Source organism: Labrus bergylta, chromosome 22 (genome assembly GCF_963930695.1).
Source record: "Labrus bergylta chromosome 22, fLabBer1.1, whole genome shotgun sequence".
Classification (NCBI taxonomy): domain Eukaryota; kingdom Metazoa; phylum Chordata; class Actinopteri; order Labriformes; family Labridae; genus Labrus; species Labrus bergylta.
The window spans coordinates 3,046,260-3,060,884 of record NC_089216.1 but is presented as its reverse complement, the minus strand read 5'-3'; the positions used below and the strand labels follow the sequence as shown (position 1 = coordinate 3,060,884).

At 40.5% G+C, this 14,625-nt stretch overlaps 1 protein-coding gene across 3 annotated transcripts in view; it reads left to right on the top strand.

Annotated features, from left to right (window-relative positions):
• col4a6 (collagen, type IV, alpha 6) overlaps positions 1-14,625 on the top strand; it is a 114,346-nt gene that overhangs the window by 55,822 nt on the left and 43,899 nt on the right. For all 3 annotated transcript variants that reach the window (XM_065950433.1, XM_065950432.1, XM_065950431.1), the window contains exon 4: positions 9,235-9,309. In XM_065950433.1, the coding sequence (XP_065806505.1) occupies positions 9,235-9,309 (75 nt within the window). The remainder of the gene's footprint in view (positions 1-9,234; positions 9,310-14,625) is intronic.

Below are 14,625 nucleotides of genomic sequence, written 5' to 3'. Positions count from 1 at the left end.
CATGCAACGTCTAAGGGGATCTTTTTATTATTGCCGCGGATGACATCAGTGAGCTCAGCTGGCGTGAAGCTGCCTGTTCCTGGTTGTTGGTGCCCGTTTTGCCAGTGGGCAGCCGGCCGCCTTTATTGGCACGCCAAGAGTTAAGGAGGTTCATTCCAAGTGTGTCTGTGTCTGTGTTGAAAGGTGGAGGATGTACGGATAAATTTAGACCCTGACTGCAGTCAGTCTTTCAACATCGGGTTATAAATATGATGAGCAATCATTTTCCACCGGCAATGGGAGTGACGACTGAAACAATGAAATAAAATTTGCATGGAAGGGGAATTCCGAATTTTGTTGTCGGGATAAAAGAATTATGATTGCTAAAGGGGCTGTTTTCATTTTGAAGTTATTTGTTTGAGTTTTATTTGATGGTACTAACGTTAGATAATACAAGACGCTTCTCTTTCAGTCCAATATACATTAAAATAGGTGTTTCTTCCAACCACTGCAATTATTGCTGACCCTGCATGCACCTGATAACTGACTCACTGTTCTATACTTGGTGGTCTGGGTCTACTTTCATGTCACAGTCCTGCACAGAGAGTTGATTTATAGCTTTGGACTGTAGAGCAGGCAAAAGAGAAACCAAAACCCCTACCGGAAGCTCAGGTTCTGACGATGCAGAGGGTTTGACTGCGTGTTGGCTGGCAGTCTGAATACCAACAGGGGAGCTGAGACCTGAAACATTGGTCGTAGGAGTATCTTGTGATCACGTGATCCTGTGAGATCACGCTGTGAGGTCACATTGGTGTTGGTTGCTGGGGTAAGAGTATTTATGTCCCCATTGGCGTGATCACATGTACTATTATAAGGGGATCAAGTCCTTTGTAGAGTGGGGGAAATAGATGTTGTTCACCTTAAGACATTGTTCAGAATGTGCATGCCAGCGCTGTCTCGAGGCTATTACCAGGAAAGGCAAGTGTCAAATGTCTGGCCATTGATGATGCGATGGTCCATTGGTAATGGCTGAGAAGGTCTTTGATAGCAGAGACATTGACTATTATATCGACATCAACATCTCATTGTTGAAAAGTTTCAAGCATTTAGGTTGACAATATCCAACACTAGCTGTGACTTAACTGAAGTGAAAGATTATATCTGTGCTCAATTGAGTCAATTTGGTGTTTTCATTGGTTTAAACTATTTATTTGAGACAGAGGAAAAAGAATGTGTTTGTATTTTCAATACTTCGATTCCAATAGTACTTTATTTACTACTAGACTATTGTACTGTAAAATTAAACAATCAATGGACTTAAAATAGGAGCTGGCTTAACTTGATGTTGGTGTCAGGATGTCTCACTCTCTTCCAGTACTGGATATCATGAAATGGCGAATAAAAAGTGACACTTACAATAACTTACCTGCATTTTTTAGATTTTTCTGAAAATACATTTTTGGTTATAGCCCTGAGAAAACTCTGTGAATTCCTGATTTATGCATTTAAAGCATCCATGACCTATAAAGGTCGTGTGAACACCCATTAAAAGAGGCTAGGTGGGGCACAGTTATCACGAAAGTATCACAGATCATTCTGTCAATGCAGATTAATCCTCCTTTTACTGATAACATCTACACTCAGAGACACACTTAAGTACCTGGGCAGGGCTTGAAATACCAGGAACAGTACCTGAGGACATACGACATTAACCTGCACGAGTGCTCTTAGCACAAACATGTTACCTAGCTCCTGTTCAGCATGCATGCCCATTCTCGCCTCGGTTCATTTTGTTCTTAAAAAACATGATAAAATTGATAAATTTCCCCCCTTAAGACTCTAATTATGTTCATGAGGTGAAAAAAAGAATGTAAGCAAAAGAAAGACGGAGAGCCAACAAGGCTAGGCAAGTAGTGTCCTAATCCTGTCTAATAGCAACGTTTCTTTTCCATCACAACTGCAGAATACATAGCCAGAGGAAATAGAGTTGTGTGTGTGTGTGTGTGTGTGTGCAGCATCTTATACAGGTTTTTCAAGTGTTCAAACGAGTACAAATTTGTGTTATTTATTATCAGGAGTGGAATAACTGGACGTTTTGTAAAAATTCACTTTTACCATGCTTCAGAAAATATTCTTGAGAATTAACATTTTATGGGACTTTGAATTCTACTCCTTTATGTTTATGTTCAATCCACTGATCCACCTGATCCCAACTGACTCACTAGTTACAATGTACTGTAGCAACATAACATTGCATTGTGCAAAACCTGGCAAATGTAATACTATAGGATTCTAGTATGAAGTCCAGTTTCAGTCCTTGAAACGAGAAACTGCGCCTTAATTTTTGAGAATGGGCATTTTATCGGCCTGAGTATTTGTAGTGGGTGGTTGTGGTTACTGGTGGAGGTGGAGGCCACAGCCTTACTTGTAACGTAGTATATCTGCAGTGTTGTGATATTCAAACGTTTTACTATGCAGTTTTATATTTGTTCTTTTTGTTAAGGTTTTTATTTTGGGACTTTTGATGCTTTTATTAAGAGATAGAAAATTGGAAGTGGGGGGGCTTTTTTGAGTTATAAATATAGTATTTAAAAGTTTAAATTTGCAAGATAACACAGGGCATATTATGCAAGACTCTCACTCTGAAGCTTTAATATCTTTTTTGTTGTGTAATCTCAGTAGTACCTGCAAGGTATCTACATTCTTGCATTAGGCTGTTATCAGAGACGCTTGGCAAGACTTTTTCTGGCTGATGCAGAGAGCTCATTTGCGGAGAAAGATTTGCATACGATAAGTGAGTTATACGTTGAGTGAGTCTGGCAGAAGATAACTTTTTAGGTAACTTAAAATTTTGGAAAGTTTTCAAACACCTACGGACAAATACAAGGCGAGAAAGGTCACAGAACATAAATATCTCATAAATGTTTCAGTAAACTCCTGTTGCTGCTGCGACTGTTTGATTTCAGAACATTTCCCTGCAGGCATCATATTTATATGGTTCTGTAAATCACATGAAAGGCTTTTTTTATTTATCCTTTGCATCCACATTCGTCATTGTCAGTTTTATTTTACAGTCAATTTGCTCCGATTAAAGTCCAATATATCAACTTGTCCATATTAATTTCTCTCTGTTCTCGACGTAAACGTTTTTTGTTTTTGTAACTCTGTCATTCCTCTTTCAGCAGAGACTCAGCTCTTGGAATGAGTTTAGCTCTCTTAATCTCAGTTGACTCTGCCTCTGCCAGGAAAGCCACTTTGTGCAGCATGTTTGGATTTTACAGTAGATGACTTTAAAACGTTTCACAACATTAACATAGTCTTAACTGGATTTGAGCTTGAGAAACGCAGATAGGATGAGGTTTAGTCTCCTTTCATGGAGTCCCGAAGTGCATGACTACTGATATCAACAGAAACCACATCACTGTTTCTTTGAGTTTTGACCTCTTAATGACAAACCATACATTTATATATATTTTATGCCTTTTATTTCTGAGAAATATTTGCAGATTTGAAGCATATTGGAAATGTTCAGTGAACAGCCTGTTTTACCTGACCTGTTTATTTGAATGCTATACGCCTTACTGATTGCACTGTCAGCCCTAAAAGTGATGTGCCTTCTCTGTGTCCTCCTTAAAGTCCCTCCCCTGACATGCCTTCTGCATGCAATCAACAACAGTGGTTTACTTTATTTACATTTGCAGCTGGCGGCCATGTCATCCGGCTTTGTGTGATGTCCTGTTTGGGTCCCTTTTAGTGGTGCAAATTTCCGCTGTCTGGCCAAGTCATAGATGACCTGACTCTAGCTGGGTGGCCCGGTCGATAAGAAGCAATCACAGAAATTCACGTGAGCTTGTGTACGAGTACACAAAGCTTGCACATGTGCTTACATACATCCATACTGCTTGCACATGCAGCGTGGAATAAACAGAAGTAAACAATGAGTGCTGGAGGCCCAAACACAGCTGGCTAGTCTCCTGTGGTAGATGTCAGGGTCACAGATGTACCAGAGGAGGGAGGAAGAAGAGTGTGAGGGAGTTGAAAGATTTGATGAAGGAGAATGGAAACAAGGAGTGATAAGGGGGGTAAGATAAGGCAGGATTTGATGGAGAGAAAGGAGGAAAAAGATGAACTATGAAAAGGGACCCAGGAAAGACAAAACAAGGATAAGATCTGATGATAGTGCAAAAGGGAGAGATACTCTTTCTTTCTCTTATCTCCACATCTTTTCCTGTCCCTTTGCCTTTCTTTGTTTGCAGAAGCAGTCAAAAAAACTCTATTCATCTATTTTTTTCCCCTATAAGTAATTTGTCTTTGTCAGGTTCAGCTGACGGTGAAATGTAAAGAAAGTCCTCCGGGGTCGAACAGTGTTTAAGTCCATTTATTTTCCCAGCATTCACTGTCAATCAGTCAGAATTTGTTGATAAAAAATTGACAACGGCTTCTCCTTTACTTAATCATTCATACCGTCCATTTGTTGGCATTGTGTTCTGGCATTTTGATGAACAGGTATTGGAATGAACTCTGCTCCCCCATTGGTTGTTTCTATTTGAGTGCTGATTGACAGGCAAATCCATGCAGCACTAAGTATGGAAAGCATGGAGGGTGAACTTCAGGATCCAAGTAATTTGTTTGATTGACAAATCAACCAACATCTCATGTATAACATTGTCACCATACTTCTTCTGCTCATCAAACCCCTGAACCCACTAGCAATTTGAAAAGTTTGGACTGGACGATACTGATTACAAGAAGCTAGATTCCCCAAAGTATAGCCTCTCTATAGATGTTCATTTCCAGAACCAATGCTGTTTGAGAGATATGTCCCAGTGTGTCTTGTTGGTACTTCTTCCTTTCCTGCATCAGCTCTGGTTCCTTCCTTAGAGATGTTGTTCAAAGTTCCTTCACCCACTTCTGAGATGCCCAGGGGCCTTCACCATAGACCCTTCAAATTCTTTGTCTGCCAATAGGCTTGAAATTAATCTTTCCCAAATGCCTATCCTTATGTGCATGGGTTGGCTCAAAGGGCAGTCTGGTCCTTCATGCATTTTATTTTGGTTGTTCCTGACAAAACCCAGTGTGTCAATGCCTGGCCAGCATACCCTAGCCAATGAGCTTACCTCCTGGTTCAGGCTCCAGGGGAAATCCCTGGTTTCCATATTGCAAGGGAGATGCTTGAGCTCCTGCTTGGCCAATTTATCAAGTCCTACACATGGGTCACTTTTCCCTTGGAGATCCATAAGTGGCACCTTTATTGAGGTGGCAATCTTGGGTGGGCACTTCAGATGAAAATGCCACACATCAATTTAATAATAACCCAATACTCGCACTTATATTTGCTTATACAGAATATAACATATTCTTGTAGATTTTCCCAACTGAGGATCCCACATTCCATCAATATCTTAACTGTACCTAACATACAGCACAAATAATGTGCACAAAGCACATTTTGTGAAAAAATAAATGATGTCCTGTCACATCACACGCCGTTGTCTCTCTGGGAAACCCTATACTCAACCTTCAACCGAATAACATCAGCAGACCCTGTAGGAATGAACAGACAAGTCCAGACGTCAGCCGTTACCCACTAGCTGCCACTCTCAGGTGTATGAACAGAAGGAAATTTAAGCAGCCAGGTATTATAGACAGCTTTTAAAATTCCCAGTTAGATGTACATGCAGGGAAGTGTTTAGACAGTAAAGTACGAGTAAACAGCAGAGATTGATTGGAGAACATTAGCTAAAGCTTAAAGGCGCATAGCTGGGTAATGCCAGGATGACAGAATGGGAGAAAGAATGAACACAGTGTGGAATTTATGCAGACAATTGGAAGTGTGCCTGTTGAATCACGTTATGACAGTGAATTTGTGCAAATGATGAGCTCGGGCCTTTTGTCTGGAGTGGTTTAACCTTAGAAGATTAGGAGATACATGTTTGGTCCTGTAGCAGAAATGAATTCCTTCAGTTAAACTTTGTTTTGAATAAAGGACTATCAATCTTTAGCAAGCAGGTTTAGCAACTTTGGAGGAAAGAGTGGGTTTGAACCTATCACCGCTTCAATGAGGACCTTTGCCTCTGTACGTGGGGCGCCCTGTAGTGGATACTAGGCTATCTGCCACCCCAGCATTCTTGTTTTGTTTTTGTTTATGTGAGGACCAGTATTATCAGACTGTTCAAACGAGGACCATTGTGGCAAGACAGGACACTATTAATATTCTGTTGTAGTTTAATTCGGGTGTTACTTTTAGGTTCAGGGACTTGGAACAAAGGTGCTTACAAGACTAGAAGTACAGTGGTGTGTACAAATGATGGTTGTGAGTTCTTGTTTTTCTGTCCTTGTGAGGACCAGCGATTGACTGTTCAAATGAGGACCAATAAGACATTATAAAAGTTCTGTTGTAGTTTAATTTGAGTGTTAAATTTAGATTCAGGGACTTAAAAAAGAATGCTTACAAGACTAGAAGTACTGTGGTGTGTACACATGATGGTTGTGAGTTCTTGTTTTTCTATCTATGTGAGGACCAGCAATTGACTGTTTAAATGAGGACCTATGTGGCAAGTGAGGATATTATTAAAGTTCTGTTGAAGTTTAATCTGAGTGTTCATTTTAGGTTCAGGGAAAATACAATGCTCACAAGTCTAGAATTGTATGTTGTCATGACACATCACATTTGTCTACGCTTCCAAAGTCCCTCACGTGTCCCGCTCCTTTTGTGTTTTTTCACCTTTTAATGATTCTTTATTGTGCGCTATAGACCACAGCCTTTGTAGCAAGACTGAATGTGCTCCCTCAGGTGCGGGCTTAGCTTCTGTTTGCTCACATCATCCTTTACTTTTAGCTCTGGGTGTGGACAGTATTGAATTGAAGCAAGGATCAGTGCTTAAGTTCGTCTCCGCCCTGTTCAGGTAGAGGCTGGATCATATCCCAGAACAATGAATCCCACAATCTAAGACCGCCTGCTCTGATTGGATCCTTACATGAGGAAGGATCATAGATTAAAGAGCAAATATAATGAGGGCAACATAACATTAAGATATCTAAGAAGAGGAACTCAAATCAATGAGTCATTATTTTTTTTTGCATTAATTTAACTAAAGCTGCTTAAAGTTCCTTTACAGGATCTTCGATTCCTTTGAGATCCTTCTTGGATTACAGAATTTGTAATGCTCCAAATCACTTGTTTGGCTTCTATTTTTAGCTCCTTCTTCTTCTTCAGTTTCTTTGCCAGCCTTTCAATTTAGCCACTCTCTCTATTAAGCCCCAGTCCACTACCTCCTTTTCAATCCCCTCTGTTTCCCCCTTCCTTGCTCCCTCCATTAGCCCAAATTTCACTGTTTCCCTGCTCACTTTCTCCCTCTCTTGCCCTCCTTCTGTCAGTGTGATTAGAGGAGTTGAGGAGATCAGAGGGAAGAAAGCAGGACCAGCGCAACTGACCTTTCCCCTCCTTCTCTCTCCGTCTGTTCTCTGCCAAGTTTGCTGTCTTCTCGTTTTTCTTTTCCTTATTCACCACGTTTTTTTTTTCTTTAACTTTCATGGTTTTAACTGATTCTGTTGTGACCGGCAGGTGGCAAACTTATCTTAGTTGTACAGCAGAAATCCCTTAATCACTCTTCCTTTGCTTTTAGTTCTAATGTTGTGTTTTACCGCTATTAATGGAATTGTCTTCAATCTAGTTTTTTGTACTTCATTCCTTTTATCATAACAAATTAGCCAATAAGTCATTTGATGCAACTGATCTTTCTCAGAGACGATGTAAGACTCCCACACTGCAGATAATTTCTTTCACATTTGACCATGAAAACAAACTAGAGTTTGTCCGACAGGTGACTTCTTCTACCCAATCGAAAACCTCTTCCCTGATTAGCCGTCTAGTACACTTGCTTGCCAGCTTTTAATTGATGCAAAAAAACAGATAAACATTGACTACTGACTTTGCCGGTGTCTTTGAAAAGGGTAGATATTGGCTGATAGTCACGTTCAGCCAATGTCTCAGTTCATTCCTAATCTAGATAGAGATTAAAAGAAAGAATAATATATATGTTCTAGGGTTGTTCAGTTATTGTCCTCTTCTTGTTGACACTCTTAAACCGAACATTTCTCAGATGCCTTCACATGGGATACACAGCAGTCTTTCCCAGACTCTTATTATGAAAGACTGAGACCCAGACTAGACCAGCAGATGACTACTTACAGGGGTCCTGACGGGTCCCTGACCTCGATTATTGTGGATATGAACACTCTCAGACTGCGGTCTTATGAACTAATACACCCCGCACACTCTCACCTCGCCCACCCCCCTGTCCTCTGAACCTCCATCACACCCCAGTCAACACCCTTTTGTCCCTCCTCCCCTCCTGTCCCCATCTCTCCACCCCGCCAGCACCCTTTCATCCACTAATCACATTGAAATGCCAGCCTTGACCTTTGAGTTTGACCCCCAAGAGACCCCATTAACCGTGGACTCGTATGAGACATGTGCTCCTGAATTCACAAGATCGCAAATGTTTGGTTCACACACAGTATTAGACGCACAAAAACACACATGTACATGGAAGGCAAACACAATATGCTCACTGCTCAACATGTGCTCCATCACCTCCCACCACACAGCTCCATAGGTGTATTGTGGAGTCTCACATATGTGAACTTATGCCACTCATATGTCAGCTTATAAAAGTTATCTTTGTGTGGCTTTTAAACTCTAAAAGCACTGCGTGATGTTTGGAAGCTATCTCAGGAATGCCACCTTGAACACACCAAGGTTAACCTGTAGCGCACTTGGAGTTTATGAACTTCAAAATGTTGCATGGACATACTGAGATGAAGGGATATATTTTTGTGGGAAAATCTGGCAAAAATGTAAAAAACATGGAGATTTGAGATTACGGAAATGCCTAGACTATAAGACTATGAAATATGGCAAAGCTTGAGTGTCTTGCAGGAAGGCAATCTACACAACACTGCAACTAGATTCCTGAGATTATTTCCCATGGTGCGCTGGGTGGAGATTAGCAAAATGAAAGTCTAACACTGGAGGAGATAGAGGAAAAACAAACACAGACAAAGCTCTTGACGGATGCTCCTTTATCTAAATGTTTGTGTTATATAAAGATAATATTATTTTTTGTCAACATGATGTCTGATTTGGACACTGCAAATTGCTGGCATTGATTTTTTTTTTTTTAAATGCTACCACGTTGATTCTTCCAGAGAATCGTTTTTTTAATCTTCTTCTATTTTTTTGTATTCCTGCAGGGTACAAATGACGGGCCATGTGGAGGACTGGACTGCAGCGGCGGATGCAAGTGCAACCCGGAGAAAGGCAGCAGGGTGAGTCGACCTGAAAGTCTTTCTTTGTGATGCTGTCTCATAAAATCCATCTCTAACCGTCCCAAAAGAGCCAACAGCATCAGCACATCACAGGAGCAGTTTTCTTCATCAGTTATCTCTTTATGGATTAGGCGAACATTACCTGATATTTAGAACAAAAGAAAATAGGGGTATTAGCTTGAGAGTCTGCCAATAAGGGGGAATATAGGAGAACATGATCCATCATTATTGTAAGCAACAATTACGCTTAAATTAGCTTTTAAAGCAACAAAAACAAACATTTTATGTCTTGTTGCTCCTGCTAATTGTAGCCTGTTTCAAAATGTACCTACTAAAAAAATCACAGCAGCTCATACAGCAACATTTCGGCAGCTTTCAGTAGCAGCTCTCGCTTCCTTATGTGGCGGTCTTTGACGTAACATCCGGTGTTTCCATGACAACGATAAATGTTCTGTCTGTCATGGCGGTCGCCTTGACAAGACATGTCCTGTTACAACAATAAAATGCCGTATTTCTCGGGCTTTGATAACTGTTTGAAACATTTGAGGTAATGCAAGTACTCTATGAAAAAATAACATTTTTGTGATTGATTTAGATATTTTAATCTAAACATTTCTACATATTGTACCTTTAAGAAGAAGACGTAAAAAAATAGACATTTTTTCAATAGATGGGCTTAAAAATTGATTAACTTGTTTTTTTTTTTGGTTTTTTTTAAGATTTATTTTTGTGCCTTTAATGGAGAGACAGGACAGTGGATAGAGTCGGAGATCAGGGAGGGACCCAAAAAAATGGATTCATATTTTAATGAGTAATTAGAGCAGATAACTTGTTGTGTCCTGTGCTGGTTAAGCTATGATAATGAAAACAAAGTTAATATTAACTGGCGCCAACACAAGCCTCAAATCGCTGTTCAGTTGTGAGAATTGTTTGAAGTTCACTTGAGGTTTCAGCTTTGCAAAAATTAAATATCCTCAAACACGTTGACTAGCTTCGCTTCATTCAGTCGCTACATGACGACCTCGGGGCTCTATTTTACATTTTTTAATATCTCCTCTTATCTGACACACATTAACACAGGCAGGCGTTGTGAGCATGTGACGGGGATCACAGTGGGAGCTGTGTCGGTGTTTGTGTTCTACATGTTTCAACAGTCCTTATCTGTAGAGCAGTTATGGTTTCTGTAGGCGATCAAATCAGACGCCCACACAAACATAAACAGACTCGAGGCGGGGGAGCTCATTTTCTCGTCATTACTGCCATGAAGTTAACATCAACCAAACAAGCGTTGAAGGATCTTCGGGAGGATTTAAAGGACCCCCATGTCTCTCTTGATGTAATCATTTCAGTGTTTATCGATTCCTCCACCTGTCAGCTGTGTTCCAAGCTCACATGGCGGGGTCTACTTTCTGATTTATGGTGAGCAGAGACAGTTATGAGGAGGTCGTTTTTTTAGATGTCCCTGTAAAACTGCTGGCTTCATATTAAAATTCCTGTAAATTAACAAGCCTGTTTAAATGCTCTGGCAGCGTCAGGTCAGAGGGCGGAGGCTGTAAAGAAGTGGGACGCTTTCTTTTTTACTTAATGAAGACGCAGGAAGTTGTTTTTTTTTAAGTCAGAGGTGCTCTAACACACAAAGAAAGAAGAAAATAATTTTGAAATGTCGGCTTACCGATACATTTTTTAAATGGCATTAATTAGATGCTATTTTGTCCCTTTTAGCGCACCATAGTTAAGCAATTGCAGTGTCTTACCATATACATTATATATCTATATACACATAGATATATTGGCTTTTTATGCTTTTATGTAGAGACAGGACAGTGGATTAAATCAGAAATCCTGAGAGAGAGAGGGGATATCATACGGGAAAGGAGCCACATGTCGGAATCGAACCCAGACGGTACGCTTGGAGGACTCCAGCCTCTGTTCATGGGGCGCTCGCACTAACCATTCAGCTACTAACGCCCCTAAACATATAATTTATTTTAATTCAAACCAAAAATTGCATATTTTCTGATAATATTTAAAAAATGTGTGTGTGTCAGTGTGTGTGTCAGTGTGTGTCAGACTAACTGTAAGCTCGGTCTGTTCGCCTGTATCTAAACAACAATTACTGTCTGACACAGAAGCCTACACTTTACTACCCCCCTGCTGTTAACCTGTTCAGGTAAATGACACAGCTCAGGTTAAACGCAGCTCTCTGTGCACAGTGTCTCCGCTAAAGGGTAAATGACACACACACAGGCCGCATTAGCTGCTTTATGTTATTGTCGGCGGACGTTTTCCAGCGCTCAGGTGCTTATTTGTGTCTTTTCAGTTTTACTTTTTGTACGCACAGGTCCGAGAGGCGAGGAGGGCGTGTTCTCCATCAGAGCTCTTTAACAGGTGGAGAGGAGTTACAGCCAGTGTTTGTGTTGCATCCTCAGAAACAACCACTAGGTGTCAGAGTTACATACCGCTCCTTTAAATATTGATGAAAGTTACATTTATTCCAGAAAACACACGGCCACACCAAACAAATTGATTTCCTAAAAAACGTTTCTTTTGACCAATTTTTCTGTTTTTTGTTAAATTGGGCAATTTTCCCCTCTGAGTTTCCTCGCTAAACATGTCAGATTTTTTATGGGAGTATGTATCAGTCTATGTTGGATTTGTGAGAGATGTGGTAAGGATTCAAGGCCATAAAGGTAGGGACCTTGTCGATAACCAGTGGGTCTATATCAAGAGGCGTGACAATAGCGAACACGGGAAATCTGAAATGAAATTTGATAACTCTAATCATATTTGAAAGTGAGTCAAAGCTCATTTATCTTGCCTCAGCAGTTGTGTTACCTCATGAATTGCTGTAACTTGTGATTTGTAGTTATTAAAGCATCACTTCATCATCTTCACCCAGCCTGGCTTCTCCTCGAGGAAGCAAGATGGAAAATGACCTCACATGACACATTCCTTAATGAGCTTATATTCACCTGTAATTGACTCTTCATACGTTTGGTTTATTTTGGCTTGTCTCACTTTCTTCCATATGACTCAGGAGGCTCTTAAATAAAGTTTGTTGTGTAATGCAGGAGCTGTACCTGCATGAAAGTTTGGCACCTCTAACTAAAAAATATAAAATCTAGTGTCAGGTTATGATGAGAGCAATCAAACAGGGCCGAGGTCCTGACAGAGTTTGAGAGACTGACTGTTTATGTTTTGCCTAAAGGGGTGAAAAGTTTTGTTGATTTGCAGCCGCCCATCAGATCACACTGTCATCCATGAACAACAGAACAGGGTTTATCAAAGGTTCATCAGCGATACGGATACGGACCGGTTCATGGAGGTATAAGATAAGTATATAAGTGTTTCTGTTCAGATATTTGTTTTGAAGAGAAGTCAAGGAAGAAGCAGGTGAAGGTTAAACTGTACTGAAAAGAATGCAAAAGATCACAGACTTTCACGGTGCATCAATTCAGGTCTACTGAGGATGTTTTTAGGAAAAGCCAAATGAAGAGCAGGCATTTTACCAAGCAAAAGAGATTTAAACAACAGCACATTGCTGCCAGGGTAGGGCTGCTCTCTAGTGCTTTGAGGCAAAAGGCCAAATCGTTGACAAAGTTTCCCGACAATTGTTATTATGTAAACCCTGAAAAGTTGTTCTTATTAGCTTTCTTTAGGTAGAAAACAAGATAAATACCAATCTGTACATTCAATTTTGTAGCTGTAGCTAGCAGCTGATTTGTGTAGCTTAGCATAAAGACTTGAAAATGGTGGAAAGATAAATACCACTCTTAAATCTGTGCATTCGATTTTGTCGCTGTAGCTAGCAGCTGATGTGTGTAGCTTAGCATAAAGACTTGAAAATGGCGGAAAGAGCTAGCATGTCTCTATCCGCAAGTTACAGAAGCTTAGTTATTGACTATTTGTAAAATCTGTACTTCAAAATAAAGATAAACATCTAGAAGAAGTTGTGGCTTTATGTGGGGTTATATGTTTCTTGGCACATGCCAGTGACTTCCCGCTGTTTCCTTGCCTAATGCTAAGCTAAGCTAACCAGACGCTAACTCTCGCTTTGCGTTTATCGTACATACATGAGAGTGGTATCTATCTGATCGTCTGACTCTCGGCAACAAGGCCAATACAGCAAAAGTATTTCACAACATTTTGAACTTATCTTTTAAGGGGCCCACAAACAACAACAAGAAACCAGTTAGCATTCATATTTCTCGTTCCGATCGACCCTGGAAACCAAAATAAGTCTTGAACCTTTTCAAACAAAGAGTTATTGTTTTATTGTAATGATCTGATGATGTAATTCCCGACATAGCTTTTCTACCCTGGTGTTTCACTCATCTACCAACATGCATGCCAATAACTCCGGAGGGCGTAGCTGGCACAAGAACATTATTATTAGCAGTAGAGAAATGGGCAAGGCATGCTGGGACATAGCGATATGAAGAGAAGATGTTTTCCTACGGGCATAGAGACAAACATCCGGTTATAATTGGAGGAACAAACACACCTCTTTGTTTTAAAGATTGCATCAGGTTAAAAAAGAAAAATAGATTGACATGTCTCGTAAATCCATTGGTAATGCCTGAGTAAGACCCTGCTCCTTGGGGGCGCAAATACCCCAAACTCAATCACAGCAAAGACTCGATCCAGACGGCGTGTGTTGGTTTTAGGTGGTTTTCATTATCATTAGCCAAAGGGCTTTGGTTTCACTTTAACTTAGAGCCCTGAGACTTTGGGAAAACACAGAACCCGAGTGTTTAAAAAGTTGTGTGTGTGTGTGTAAGGTTGGACTCTCCTGGCTTTAATATCTGTGTCATGTTGGATTCATTAGGTCCAAAAACATCCGCTCCCATTGGGTAAAGCCCCAGGGGTCAGAGGGCACTGTTAGGGATGACAGGAGGGCTTACATGTGTGTGTTTGAGCTTTCTGAGACAGCAGCAGGGTCAGGAAGGATGTGCTTTATTTAATTTAGCCAGACCTCCATCTGTGTCAATCAGAAACAGACACAGAGCGAGAGAGAGAGAGAGAGAGAAAGGACTTCCTAACGCTGTGAAGCTGCCAGTAGAGTCGCCTCATTGTTTTCTGTCATGTTGGATTTAATATGAGGTTTGTCACTTTATTTTTGCAACGATGACGTCTTCAACCCGCAGATTAAGCTTATTAGAGAACGGTTTACGCGCAGATCCGCTAAAGTACAACTCAAATTGAGGAAGTCCGGCGGATGCATGATCTCATTTGTGGCCTGGTGTCAATGTAGTGTCACTGTGTTTTAGTTTACGGAGAGTACTTCAAATGATTTGTAGCCCACAGCTAAGCTAG